General features: G+C 40.1%; 1 protein-coding gene across 2 annotated transcripts; it reads right to left on the minus strand.

Annotated features, from left to right (window-relative positions):
• Window positions 1-1,398: 1,398 nt before the first annotated feature.
• On the minus strand, window positions 1,399-14,816 carry LOC113509594 (WD and tetratricopeptide repeats protein 1). Of its 2 annotated transcripts, none has more exons than XM_026892946.3 (12): window positions 14,362-14,816; window positions 14,169-14,280; window positions 11,290-11,468; window positions 9,774-9,975; window positions 9,211-9,328; window positions 7,897-8,006; window positions 6,450-6,644; window positions 5,773-5,900; window positions 4,112-4,356; window positions 3,285-3,444; window positions 2,342-2,669; window positions 1,399-1,789 (listed from the first exon to the last, which is right to left on the minus strand). In XM_026892946.3, exons 1-11 carry the CDS (start codon window positions 14,556-14,558, stop codon window positions 2,342-2,344), a joined length of 1,974 nt encoding a protein of 657 aa, XP_026748747.1. In that variant the 5' UTR covers window positions 14,559-14,816; the 3' UTR covers window positions 1,399-1,789. The 2 variants fall into 2 exon arrangements, with proteins under 2 accessions (XP_026748747.1, XP_026748746.1); XM_026892945.3 differs by having other exon boundaries at window positions 3,285-3,447.
• Window positions 14,817-14,963: the final 147 nt, after the last annotated feature.

A 14,963-nucleotide genomic window follows, 5' to 3' on the forward strand; every position in this document is an offset into this window, starting at 1 on the left:
GTGAAAATGGTATGGTAACCCCGCCTCCGCTAAAGGGATACGCTGGCGGAGCACCAGTGAAGGGTGATAGATGAGAATGAAAACAGGCCATCATGATGAATTCATCAGGAATTAACCATGATAGTTTCCAGGAGGATCCATGAAGAGGTCGACTTAGTTGGGTATATCGCTAGCAATGGGATTCTCAGTCTCCATTACTAACAATCCCTTTCCCCCCACTATCAATATATTCCCCATTACCATATCAGGTCGTCCTCCACGTGGTTCCCCCTGGAAACCATCGTGAACAATTCTTGTAGAATTCGTTACGATGGGCTAACTGACCTGCTTCATCCTCATCTATCATCCCTCACTGGTGCTCCGCCAGTGTATACCCCGCAGGCGGGGTTACCATTCCATTATCACCCACAAAAAACTCAGCTTCTCAGGGAATCGGTGTAAATATCATGAAGAAAATAAAGACACATACCTTCTGCTTTTTTGGAATAAACTTAAAATATCAGGTTTTTTAACCCTTCTTTGCATTAACATTGAATATCCAAAAATTATATAAATGAACAAGATTGGATAGATATCGATGTTAAATTCAAGAGTAGACCTACTGATCATTGATTAAAGCTTATTTTTATTAAGTAACCAATTTAAAAAATGAATTGGTAAGTATATATATATATATATATATATATATATATATATATATATATATATATATATATATATATATATATATATATATATATATATATATATATGGTTGGTACGTAGATGTAGATTGGATTTGTAGGGTTGGTACTATTGTTGAAGTTTCTTCTATTGTCTATGATGCGAGATGATGAAGAAATATTGGGCTCAAAAAGAAATCCTTAAAGGGAACTACAGTCTCAACTTAAAAAAGATAATTATGGATTCCTGCATCCTGCCAAGCCTAACATATGCATGCCAAACATGGACCTATACAGAAAAAATAAAGAACAAAATCCTATCATGTCAGCATGCGATGGAAAGAAGTATCTTAAAGTTAAGAAAAATACAGAAAATAAGAAACACTGATATTAGGAAGAAAACCAAAATAAAAGATGCTCTTCAGCATAGTATGAAACAGAAGTGGAGATGGGCAGGTCATTTAGTGAGGTACAAAGATAAAAGGTGGACTCTCCAAACGATAAAATGGCGAGGTCCAGCAGGAAAAAGAAATGTTGGAAGGCAAAGAAAGAGATGGGCAGATGACATAATAAAGATAGCAGGAAAGAACTGGACGGGTATTGCTATAGATAAGGAGAAGTGGAAAAAGATGGAGGAGGCTTTTACCACGAAAGTGGATAAAAAGCTATAATAATAATAATAATAATATATATATATATATATATATATATATATATATATATATATATATATATATATATATATATGATTTAGAGACCCCTACATTATATATAATAAGCAAATCTTGGATTCGATTGTATTTTATAGCAAACAACGTCTCAATGTATCACCTTTATATACCTAGACGTATTACAAAAATAAGTTATCTACAGTATCCATAAACAAGACCATAGAGTGGCATCATTTATTTTTAAAATTAGAATAAAACCTCGGCGCATCGGACGAACGGCCGACAACAAAAAAAATATCATTAACCTCTCGAAGAATTGTAGAAATAATGACAACGACGGTTCTATCATTAATGTATAATAATTATTTACAGACGAATAACTCATCGTGACGTCATGATTATGGGGTAACAGTGGCAGCGCGTGATGCGGCCGGCGCGGACACTCCGCGACATTACCTGAAAACAAATTATTTATTTATTTATTATAATTGTCGCGTACAACGCGGTTTCAGAGATGTTTTCTCCCACGAACACTCAGGTCATGGAATGAGCTCCCTGCCGAGGTTTTCCCAAGAGACTACAGCATGGGATTCTTCAAAAGGGGGGTAAAGAGGTTTCTTCAGGGTCGGCAACGCGCGCGTAATACCTCTGGTATTGCAGGCGTTCATAGGCTACGGTAACCGCTTACCATCAGGTGGCCCGTACGCTTGTTTGCCACCTCAGTGGCATAAAAAAAAAAATTAAAAAACACCAACAGCGGTTTACAAATAAAATTAAGAAACATTCTATAACAGATAAGTATGGCCAATAACAGGTTTTTCCAAAATAAATTCTGTAGATTATGTAGTTGACGTATATATAATTAGTACAAATAAATACGAAACGATACGATGGCGAAATCGATCGGCACAAATCACACATAGATTTTTACATAATTTTTGAATAGATCGAGATTGGACCGAGACTGGTATTAGAGCGTGGATCCGGGCTGAAGGCGGCGACGTTTACCTATGTGGGCCTGCAGGCGGGCGAGTGCGGGTCGCGGTCGGGTCCGCCCGCGAAGCTGATGTTGAGCAGCATGGCCTCGAAGGGGTCGCTGCGCATGCGCTGCTGGTTGGCGTGCGCGGCGGCGGCCGCGTCGGCCACCAGGCGCGGCTCGGGCTCGTCGTCGGGCCGCGGGCTCCACAGCCGCACGACGGCCTCGATGCCGCTGGAGGCCAGCAGGCAGGCGGACGGGTGCAGCTGCACGCAGTTCACGATCGACTCGTCGCCGCGCAGCACGCGCACGATGTTGCCCGAGCGCCGGCACCAGATGAACATGCTGCCGTCGTCCGACCTGCCCACATGCCAGTACATCGCTAAATAACTAAAAGTTTTTTTTCACCAGAAGACTGTACAAAACTCTGGTGACACCAGACATAAAGGTACACATAATAAATGGTACCAGAGGGAGACTTTGTACAAAAGTCGTTTGCTTGGCCACCTCTGTCCCATTCGTGTTTCTACTGTGAAGCAGTTGTGTTTGCATAGCTGTGTTTCGGTTTGAAGGGTGCGATATGGCAGTGAATTTTCAGGGTACAAAGGAATAATACCCGAGTCCTCAAGAATGGCAATGCATGGGGGTATCATGGACGAAATAGTACACTCTGTTATGTCCATGATACTGCTCATGTCTACAGACGACGATTACCACTTTCCATCAGGTGAGCCGTCAGCCTGTTGCTAGCAATATAACAAATCTAAATTCACTCGTAGCCACAAATTTGGCATAGGGCCAAGAAAATTGGCCTCCTTGATGCAGGTGGTAGTGTTGCAGTAGCCCAGGAAACACTGCTAGCATCCCTTTCATTCCCATCTATCATCCCTCATTGGTGCCCTTCTAGTGTATACTGTAAGTGCAGACAGGGTTATTGTTCCTTTAGTACCCATTAAAAAAAAGCCCCAAGCTTACCCAGCGGCTACAAAGTTGGCATCAGGCCCAAGAAAGTTGGCCTCCTTGATGTCAGTGGTGGTGTTGCAGTGGCCCAGGAACCGCTGCGAGTAGTCGAGCGCGGCGGCCCGCAGCTGCCGCTCGAGGACGCTCGTGGACTGGTTCTCCTCCGCCTCGTCAGCTGCTGGTGATCCAACAATCATATCACTTAGACCAGCTAACCAATTCCCGTTAGCACGCATCAAAATTTCATTCAAGAAAAACCAATAAAAAATTCCCAAATGAAGACATTGTAAAATAAACATCTGTATTAATATCTCAGTTCACTCGTTTTAATATCGTTGAACGGGGGGGAAGGGGATTGTTAGTAATGGAGACTAAAAATCCCATTGCTAGCAATATACCCAACCAGGTCGACCTCCTCGCGGTTTCCCCTGGAAACTATCATGGTTAATTCCTGATGAATTCATCATGATGGGCTAACTGGCCTGTATTCATTCTCATCTATCACCCTTCACTGGTGCTCCGCCAGCGTATCCCGTTTGCGCAGGCAGAGTTACCATACCATTTTCACCCATCAAAAAAAACTATTGTTGAACAACTTTATGGCTGTTTTATGGTTTGAAATATGTATTCATCATTATCATATCAGCCTTTAACTGTCCACTGCTGGACATAAGCCTCCCCCTTGGGGGGGGGGGGGGTTGCCAGTAGTTTTCACACTTGGCAGGCAGACTGGCAACTGCAGTTAGGCTTTGGAGATGTTTTAAGAGGAACGTGGCTGCCCAACCCTCGGCCATCAAATTCTCTATCACGAGTAGTGAATGCGAGTGTAGAGGAGAGCATGCCTTCGTCGGGCTGCGTCTCGAGCGTCTCGAGCGCGACGTTGATGTCCTTCTGCAGCAGGAAGACGGCGTGCGAGGCGGCGTGGCGCGGGAACTTGTCCTTGAAGTACAGCAGGCACTCGTGCGCCTCGCGCGCCCGCTTCACGTCCATGAGTCCCTTGGCGAGGCGGAAGTGCGACTTCACGTGCGAGCCGTCCAGCTTGATGGCGCGGTAGCAGTCCTTGATGGCCGCGTACGTGTCGCCCGACCTGTACCGCCAGCCATTTCGATTGAGCGAGGGGAAGGAGGTAGTTCATAATAGAATCCAACAGTCTCTAACGGGGGGAAAGGGATTGTTAGTAATGAGATTACTAGTAATATACCCTATCAGGTCGACCTCCGCGCGGTTCTCCCTGGACACCATAGTGGTTAATTAATTAATTATTGTACAATTTGTCACTATGGGTGAACTAACTTGTCTTCAGCTTCACCTGTCACCCTTCACTGGTGCTCCGCCATCGTGTACCGATAGCTCAGGCGGGTCTACCATTCCATATTTAGTTATTAAAAAAAATATACTCTATCAGGTCGACCTCCATGTGGTTCCCCCTAGAAACCATGGCGGTTAATAACAAAATATCAATGTTTCACTCTTTTGAGAGCAAAGCAATAAACTGAATTGTGACCATTTTGTGTTACTATAGCATATGTACAAAAGAAAAAATTATGTTTATTTATTTTTTATTTATTTATTTATTCATTAGTACATATATGTGTATAAGGCGGACTTAATGCTAAAAGCATTCTCTCCCAGTCAACCATAGGGAAGTGTCAGAATACTCGAATGCGGTACTTGTAATTATTGATATACATACATACTAAAATTACATATATAAACGAATAAATATATTTAAATAACAAATATACTTACACATATATGACATATGCTGTATTATACACGAAATTGAGAATAATATAAAGCACTTACTGCTCGGATAAAGTAAAAAAAGTGAGCGTGAACTTTTTTTTTACGACGGTTTAGTCGGTAGTCTCTTAATAGCAACAGGTAGCGCGTTCCAGAGTCGTGAAGAATGTAGGAGAAAATAATTTGAAGCGAAACCAGTACGGTGAGAGGGAATAGATAGTTGGAGAGTATTACTGGAACGAAGGTTACGTTCGTGAGTTTCAAAAAGGTACTTGAATTTTACGTTACTTTAATTAATTATTAATTTTACCAGAGGGAGACTTTGTACAAAAGTCGATTGCTTACCATTGCAAAGGTACCCTGTCCCATTCGTGTTTCAACCGTGAAGCAGTTGTGTTTGCATGGCTGTGTTTCGGTTTGAAGGGTGGGATATGGCGTGAATTTACAGGGTACACAGGAATAACACCCGAGTCCTCAGGAATGGCAACGCATGGGGGTATCATTGGCGAAACAATATACTCTGTTATGTCCATGGTACTGCTCATGTCTATAGGCGACGGTTACCACTTTCCATCAGGTGGGCCGTCAGCTTGTTTGCCATTCCAAGTTGTATAAAAAAAAATACTGATTAAGTAGTTAGGAGACTGGGATTTATGCATTTTTTTTTGTAAATGTATTATTTTATCTAGATTTTTGTGTATGTGTGTTGTGATTTGTGTTGTGTGAGCAATGCTGTGTATGAGAGTGTGTCTGCACCCACCAGCCTCGCCGCATGAGCGCGGCGGCGCGGTTGGAGTACAGCACGGCGCAGTTGGGGCAGAGGCCGATGGCGCTGTTGTACAGCTGCACCGCTGCTGAGTAGTCACCCTTGTTCACGTACTCGTTGGCCTGCGGGCAACATACGTTTTTATTTTTAAATAAAAATTTAATTCGCTTGAAAAAGTTTAATGGAAGAAATCTCTTATAAGAGATAAGCTCGCCTTTGTATATTAAATTTTAATTGTTCTTAACATAATGTTTGTAAATATGGGTAAATAATAAAAAAAAAAAATTGTACAAAAGAAAAATGCAAACTTTAATCAGGACACTCGTTTTGATTCAAAAATAGGCAAAAGTATCATGTTTTTTTTTTCTGATGGATGAAAATGGAATGGTAGCACCGCTTGCGCTAACCGGATATGCTGGTGGAGCACCAGTGAAGGGTGATCGATGAGAATGAAAACAGGCCAGTTAGTTAACCCATCATGATGAATTCATCAGAAATTAACCATGATAGTTTCCAGGGGGAACCGCGAAGAGGTCGACCTGGTTGGATATATTGCTAGCAATGGGATTTTTAGTCTTCATTACTAACAAGCCCTTTTCCCCCTGAAAATATCATGTTAGAATATATATCAGTCTCCTATATATCATTAAAAATGATTATTGCTGACTAACCTTCTCCTTAAGAAGCCGTACAGGTTCGGGCAGTTGTGCGGGCGGGTCCATGGGTCCGTGGGCTACGTTGGTGCCGTTGGTACCGTTCCGCGGCCCCTGCTTGGCCTCCCCCTCGCGGTAGCCGTGATTGTGCTGGATGATAAAGCTCTCCACGAGCACCGGCCGTCGAGCTGAGTTTATGTCAAACAGATATACCTGCAAACATTTGTTATTTATGAACACTTAGTTGTTATACCTTAGTTGTTTTTCTATTTAAATATTATTATGTAAGTATTAAAAATGCATGAAATGTATGTAAGGATAAAGTCTTCAGCTCTCTTTTCTCTGTCTACCTTGTAAGGGACTTGGCGTCAAAATAGATAAATTATCAAAACTCTTTCATATAATCCGGCGCAAAGGACCAATATAACTAAATAAAGAAACAACTTTTACCTCGATTATAATGACTAAAATAAAAAACGTCGTCACGATGGGCTAACTGACCTACTTTATCGTCACCTATCATCCCTCACTGGTGCCCCGCCAGCGTATACCGATAGCGCAGACGGGATTATCATTCCATTATCATCCATTAAACAACCTATTAAAAGCGATTCTTTGGGGAAAAAGTCTAGTTCCACTGTTGGACCTCTCCTGTAAAGGGATACTAATGATCTTTATGATGACAGAAGTATAGTCAACTAACTTTTACCCACGATATCGTCTATGGTACTGGAATGTATTAAAAAGTGACTTATGTCCGTCTCCATCTCATGTAATATGTACATACCAAATTTTACATAATAAACAAACAAACTGACTTGTGTTATGTCCATGCTACTGCTCATGTCTATAGGCGACGGTTACCACTTTCCATCAGGTGGACCGTCAGCTTGTTTGCCATTCTAAGTTGTATAAAAAAAAAACTTTCACATTGTTAGTTACATAAAACAATAAACTGCTTTCAATTATAAGTGGACTGTATTTAATATTATAGACAATTTTAAGTAACAGCTATTCTATGGGACGGTAGAAGCAAAAAGTGACTAAGTGACAGTTTGAATTGTACTTTGTAACTAGTTTAATTGTTGCCATGCTTAATAATTATAAATAAAAAAAATACAAGATACTTTATGATCAAATTATCTTGTACACATATTTATAATATTGCTTGTTTGCTTGAGTACCTCTGTTCCATTCGTGTTTCAACCGTAAAACAATTGTGTTAGCATGGCTGTGTTTCAGTTTGAATGGAGAGTTACGGCAGTGACTTTACAGGGTACAGAGGAATAACACCTGAGTCCTCAGAAATGGCAACGTATGGAGAGTATCATGGGCGAAACAGTATACTCTATTATGTCCATGGTACTGCTCATGTCTATAGACAACAGTTACCACTCTCCATCGAGTGGGCCATCAGCTAGTTTGCCATTTTTAATTGCATAAAAAAAATAGGGAGTAAGGATACCTGTTCAGAGCCAAGGTTGACTAGTAATTCGTTGCCGTCGTGACTAAAAGCTACGTATGTGGTCGCCTTCTTCGGGAACGTGTGTTCATTCGGCTCCATTGATAAATGACCTGCACAAAACGTTATACTTTTATAATTATACAGTACTTTCTTAATTATACATAGTACTATCATACCTACTTGTACAACAATTAGTCCATTGCCCTAAGGTTCGTCTTGAAAAGATTGCTCTCAGCAATAAGACCGCCTTACTGTACTTATACAATTGTATCGTTGTGTTTGTAAATTGTCTTGCTTATTTCCTATATTGTATAATGCAAATAAAGTATACTCATTCATTCATTCTATTTTATTTTATACCACTGAGGTGGCATATTCATTCTCAAATGTGAAAACTAAAGTATTATATATAATGTCACAACCTGTAATTTGAAAATGACAAATATTAATGTCCCATTAAGTATTGGGCTTGATAGACCCATGCCAATATGTGTATGGGAATAGCCCCATAAGAGAAGGATAAAACACCTTAGATATTTCATTCAATATACCTTGCACTACTACATTAACGATTTCTTTCATCGTGACGATTTTTGATAATTCCTCCACATACTTGGCGCAAAGCGGAGCGCGGCAATACGGGGCATGTTGAGGTCGGGGTCTCAATATGCCCGCACCGCCACGCACCTTGTGTGAAGTAGTACACGGTAGCACGGGGCATGTGTCCCAGTGTCTACACGTACCCGGCACGAGATATACAGTGGCACGGGGCTCATTGAGATCGGGGTCGTCGTGCCCCAGTGCATCAGTGCCACCACGTACCTGGCGCGAAGTAGTGCACGGTGGAGCGCGGCACGTTGAGGTCGGTGTCGCCGTGCCCCAGTGCCCCTGTGCCACCACGTACCTGGCGCGAAGTAGTGCACGGCGGAGCGCAGCACGTTGAGGTCGGGGTCGCCGTGCCCCTGTGCCCGTGTGCCCCCACGTACCTGGCGCGAAATAGTGCACGGCGGAGCGCGGCACGTTGAGATCGGGGTCGCCGTGCCCCAGTGTCCCAGTGCCCCCACGTACCTGGCGCGAAATAGTGCACGGCGGAGCGCGGCACGTTGAGGTCGGGGTCGCCGTGCCCCAGTGTCCCAGTGCCCCCACGTACCTGGCGCGAAATAGTGCACGGCGGAGCGCGGCACGTTGAGGTCGGGGTCGCCGTGCCCCAGTGTCCCAGTGCCCCCACGTACCTGGCGCGAAATAGTGCACGGCGGAGCGCGGCACGTTGAGGTCGGGGTCGCCGTGCCCCAGTGTCCCAGTGCCCCCACGTACCTGGCGCGAAATAGTGCACGGCGGAGCGCGGCACGTTGAGGTCGGGGTCGCCGTGGCCGGCCCGCGAGCACCGCACGTGCTGCCGCTCCCACATCAGCCGCGACGACGGCGCGTTTACCTGACAACACCACCACACCACACCACGTCAGCGAAATATTCTTTGTCAAATAAATACCACGGATTATAAATATTTTTTGATACTCAAATATACCATAAAAAAAAAGAAATATAATGCAGTAATATTTCTTCTATTTAAATCTAATATCGCATTTATCTTAAATAGATCTTCCTGTTTGGGTGAACACTCCATAAAACATCTATGCACATAACAAATCTGCTCATAGTTCTATGACTAATTGCAGAGAAGAAAAAAAGGTATATGGCATGAGTAAGGTACACTATACCGCTTCTAAGCTATAGTATCCATTATTTTTAAATATATACAAAAAAAAAAAACTATAAAAAACCACTTATTTAATTTTATAAGATTTCAAAAAGAAGAAAAAATAGTTTTTTGTTGGTTTTAGACCCATTTTTTTTTTAAATACGGAGCCTATTCTCACCTGAAGTTTCGCCAATTTGATCATCCTAGTATCGTATAGTCGCACGTAGAAGTCGTTCGCGCCGACCGCGAGCTGATACGGCCTGCGGGGGTTCACTGCGACGCACTTGGCCTCCGCGTAGCGGCCGAGGTGGTTCAGCAGGTTCACTAGTACGTTAGCGGAGTCCGAGTTGCAGCGATGTGACATTCGCATGTCGTGTTGTCTTGAAAAACAAGATAGGTTAATTATTTTTTACTTCAACAAAAAAAAATGCTCATGACACAAGTTAACCCTTTGCATTCCAGCCTAATAAGTCATAGAGAATACCAATAACTCAGTACCATATTAGTTACAAGTACATCCCTGCGATGTAAAAGAAAAATGGAGTAATAAAACAAAACATTTATTTTTTAAAAACTTATTAAACATTAACATTTGAAGACTTATTAATGTTACAGTGTACATTGTGATATCTATGGTGGGCGCCACTTTCTACCGAATAGTTTGTCAGCTTGATTACTTTTACAGGTGAGTCTATAACTCATAATGGTAGAACCATTATGAGTTATCACATCAGGTGTCACAATCATTGCTTTGTGTAATGAGATCCTGAGTTTATTTCACAATTAATTCAATTGTGGAAATTAGCTTAGGTTCAGATGCCTGGGTTGTGTCTCCAGAAGTCCATTGCCTAGTTCCAGCGCCACATTTTAGACCTATGGATTTCCTAGGCTACATCTATAGTAGGGGTTTCATTTTACATATAAAACAGACGATTATATTTTAAAATTTAACCTTAGAATTATAAATTCATTTTATATTATTAAATTTTTATTAACATTTTACCAGAAAATTAAATATTTAACTGTATTTAAAATGGCAATAAATAACTGTCTCTGTATTTGTAATCATTACTACTTCTTTGACTAAAGGGAATTCTTAGCAGTTAGAGCTGACATAACAGTGTTGCTAGTAATATAAAATACAGCATACACTAGTAGAAAATTAAGTTATTACTTTTTCATTTACTTGATTTAATAACTAATTCTACCCATTTGCGACAATAATCTATTTGTGGTGGACTCCTTATGTTGTGGAGGCACCTAGTCTATAATAGGTTATGAGGAACCAGGCATCACCACATTAGACATAGACTACATAGGTGTAGTCTATATCTAAATGTGGTGATGCCTGGTTCCTCATAACACAGGGTACAGTAGTAGCACTTGTTATTACAATGCACACTGCAATGACCACAGTGGCAGTAAACTATAACTTTTTTTTAATGAATGATAATGGAATGGCAACCCTGCCTGCGATATCGGTATACGCTGATGGGGCACCAGTAAGGACTGGTAAGAATGAAAAGACAGGTCAGTTAGCCTATCGTGATGAATACACTTGGAATTCAGCAAGATTTCAGGTGGGGTCGACCTGATAGGGTATATTGCTAGCAATGGGACTGATACAGTCCGCATTACTAACCATCCCTTTCCCCGCAGTTAAGTACAACTAGAAGAGTGTAGAGTGCACTCACAGCACGAGCCCGTCCTCGCCGGCGGACCACAGCAGCTGCGGGTTGTCGGGCGCGGCGGCGAGGCGCTTGACGCGGCCGCAGTGGCACGAGCAGTCCCGCAGCGCCGCGCCGCCCGCCAGCGACCGCGCGCGCACCGTGCCGTCCGCCGCGCACGTCGCCACCGTGTCCGCCGACAGGAACTGCCGCCCACCACACCCCATTAACGTCAAGTACAGTACCCATCACTCACCAGTACTGAACCTATGCCTCCCCCATAAAAGTGGCAAAAGTAATTGCCACACTAGGCAGACGTGTTGCCAATTAGAGTTGGACGTTGATGATGTTGCCAATCAGAGTTGGACTTAAGAAGGATGTAGATTATCCCTTCATTCATTAAGTTCCCTTAGTCGCCTCTTAAGACATCCACAGAAATTTTTTTGGTCCATTCTATACCTGGACATATGTGGGATACAGCAGTGATATTAAAAAGTATAGAGGCATATCGCCATAGTTCTCAGAAATAATAGACAATGGTTACTCCTTTCTATCAAATGAACCATCAGCTTCTTTGCTATTCTAAATTGCATACAAAACCAGATAATGGTTACATCCATTAGTTTATTAAGGAGATAGCCTAAAAAATACGTACTGCACAAAACACACATCAGCTTATCCTTGCATCTACAAGATATAGAGAGTAACTAGAAGAACAAAGCATGCTATACTAACATAAAAGAAGGACTCAAAAAATCTCTTTAGCAAATGACATAAACTATGGTACAATTACCACTTTCAACAACTTATGATGGTGAGATTATTTACCACTATTAGTTGCATAAAAATGAAATTGTATTACTTAATCATTGCTGTCAATACCTGAACCATAACAACATGGATTTTATTTGTCACTACATAGTATAAAACAAAGTCGCTGTCGCTGTCTGTCCGTCCCTATGTATGCTTAAATCTTTAAAATTACGCAATGGATTTTGAAGCAGTTTTTTTTTTAATAGGTAGAGTGATTCAAGAGGAAGGTTTATATGTATAATACATGCATAATATTGTAGAGAAACACTGATAAATTTAGAGGTTTCTAATGTGACGTGATGTAATGTGCACCTGCGCGAAGCCAGGGCGGGTAGCTAGTTTTGTATATTAATTAACCTGACTTTATGGACACTCATTGTTATACATAGTTCCTTTCATACATGCACTTATATTACTTACATACACCCACTCTAACTTGCCTACCTCACTTTAGAATTATAATTTTCGTTTGTATAAATAAAATCCATTATTGGCTGTATTTATAAGAGACTTAGCATGTAAGTTGTGTTTTTAAGAGCTGTGGATATTTGTATTAAATAACTAAATAAACAAAAAAACAATGACTTAGTTACTTATTTGACATAATTACAGCATTTATTTCTACCAGAGGGAGACTGTACAAAATTCGATTGCTTGGATACCTCTGTCCTATTCATGTTCCTACCGTAAAGCAGTTGTGTTTACATAGCTGTGTTTCGGTTCGGTGGGATATGGAGTGAATTTACTGGGTACAGAGGAATAACACCCGAGTCCTCAGGAATGGCAACGCGTGGGGGGTATCATGGGCGAAACAGTATACTCTGTTATGTTCATGGTACTGCTCATGTCTATAGGCGACAGTTACCACTTTCCATCAGGTGGGCCATCAGCTTGTTTGCCATTCTAAGTTGTATAAAAAAAAATTTTGCTATTGCACATTAAAAATAATTTTATGAAGCTTGTAAATAATTACAGCCACTAAAACTTTAAACAAATTAAAGTAATGATTCCCGGTTTATAAATATAGTCTTACATTTTTTTTTTTACATTTCTATAAATATGCTCATCATAATTATGTTCATTATTATCCCATCATCATCCATCATTAAATAATAATATAAAAAAAAAACTAACAGCTTTGTTTACACATGAACTTAAACTGTACAATTTAAATATAAAAAAAAATGAATATATATATCACAATGCATGCAGAAATATTTTATTGTTTTCTCATTAAATTATATTAGCAGGTGAATGCAAATTAATTGATAAAATTCTTATCTTACAATGACATCTGTACATCTAGACCTCGCATGATCTCTTTTTATACAATTATAAACATGTGGCATGTAATTATAGACCTTAGCACATTCAAATAAGGTAAGATATATAGCATTCAAAATTACAAGTCATGCTTACAGCCTGCACACATTTTTATAGCAGGTAATGTTATCTCTTAAAATGAGTCAACATTGTTTATCAACATTTGTATAAGACAATACTAAGATAAACTTTAATAAGAGAACTTTTAAATTAAACAATTTAAATACAAAAGGTATCAACCTTCAGTATTATATATAATAAATTTACACATACAAAAATCCACAGCTCTTTTACAAAATAATTTATATGTGTGTTACATTTACACTCAGTGTCTTACAAATACATCCAACAGTATAATAATTTTATACACATACCCACTCTAATTTTATAAAATAAATTAGAGTGGGTATGTGTGAAAGAAATAATAACAATGAGTAAATCCAAGCATTATATCTATCTTATATATAAAAACATCAAACCTCTAATAGAACTATTTTAACTATTAAACTTGTTTCTGTTTCTTTAATGTTAAATGCTCAATAAAAAAAAACTGACAAATGTATAATAGTTAAAATAGGTTTATAGTTTTAATTTTTATAAATAAGGGGGTATATCTACAAACCTATGACTGTTCATTTAATTTATTGCTTTAACCACCTAATATTTGTCTTGAATACAAAAAAAAATATTAAGTTGGCATTTTTAGTCAAACAAAGCAAGCCATTGTAAACAAATTATTTTTAGAATAGACATAAGGAATAGGGGCTTACCTTCACTGAGAATATATTGCCTGTATGGTCTGTAGCTATATTATGAAGCTGCTTATACCGATAGGGGTCCCACAAAATCACATGAAGATCGTCAGAGGCCGATGCTAGTATACTGTGGAAGAATAGGTGTGTTCATGAAACACAGCAAACAATTAGCACATTTTACAAGGCAGACAAATTTAGACAAACTTACGATCCGTCGTGATTCCATTCGAGGCAATTTACACAGCCAGAGTGCCCGTGAAGCTCCTTCTCGAGTCCTAACCGGTTAATCATGCTTCTGGTCACCACAAGGCGACTCTGGAATTGTCTATCGACATCTCCGCGTTCCCGGGCGGCAGTCAGCCCTACTGTGCCCTTTGTCCAAGCAGGATCCTCTCTCCGACCCATATTTGCTAAGTATTACTCAATATGTCTGATCGACCATCACAATCAGACAAAATTACGAACTAACTGCGGCTTGATCTATTTATAGTATACGATATTATAACACTCATTATTGCCTAATAAGATGGAAATTGTTTTCTAGAACGATAATATTGTTAAAAAAATCTAATAAACAAACAATTATTATTGAACAATAAGCTTTTTTCTAGATGTGAAGGAGAAATTTCTATGAAAATATGTAACTGTCAAAAGGGCTGTCACTTCAGCACTTCAGTGAGTTGCCAGTTTGCTAAACAAGTTGCAGATTTTTATCTATGATAAGCAAAGAAAATACAATCAATCAATATCCAAGTATCAACGAATAAATATACACATGCTTACTACAAAAAATATATTCATTTCATAATT

Source organism: Galleria mellonella, unplaced genomic scaffold (assembly GCF_026898425.1).
Source record: "Galleria mellonella isolate WM207_F2 unplaced genomic scaffold, CSIRO_AGI_GalMel_v1 utg54, whole genome shotgun sequence".
In the NCBI taxonomy this organism is placed as follows: Eukaryota; Metazoa; Arthropoda; class Insecta; order Lepidoptera; family Pyralidae; genus Galleria; species Galleria mellonella.

Bases quoted from the DNA above. Each gene is read 5' to 3' on its own strand.
- LOC113509594 (XM_026892945.3), bottom strand. From the start codon at position 14,558: ATGGGTCGGAGAGAGGATCCTGCTTGGACAAAGGGCACAGTAGGGCTG. The intron at 9,329-9,773 runs GTGAGAATAGGC...TGGTGTTGTCAG, and splicing joins TCAAATTGGCGAAACTTCAG to GTAAACGCGCCGTCGTCGCG. The intron at 8,007-9,210 runs GTACGTGGGGGC...CGTTTTGTGCAG, and splicing joins CGTGCACTATTTCGCGCCAG to GTCATTTATCAATGGAGCCG.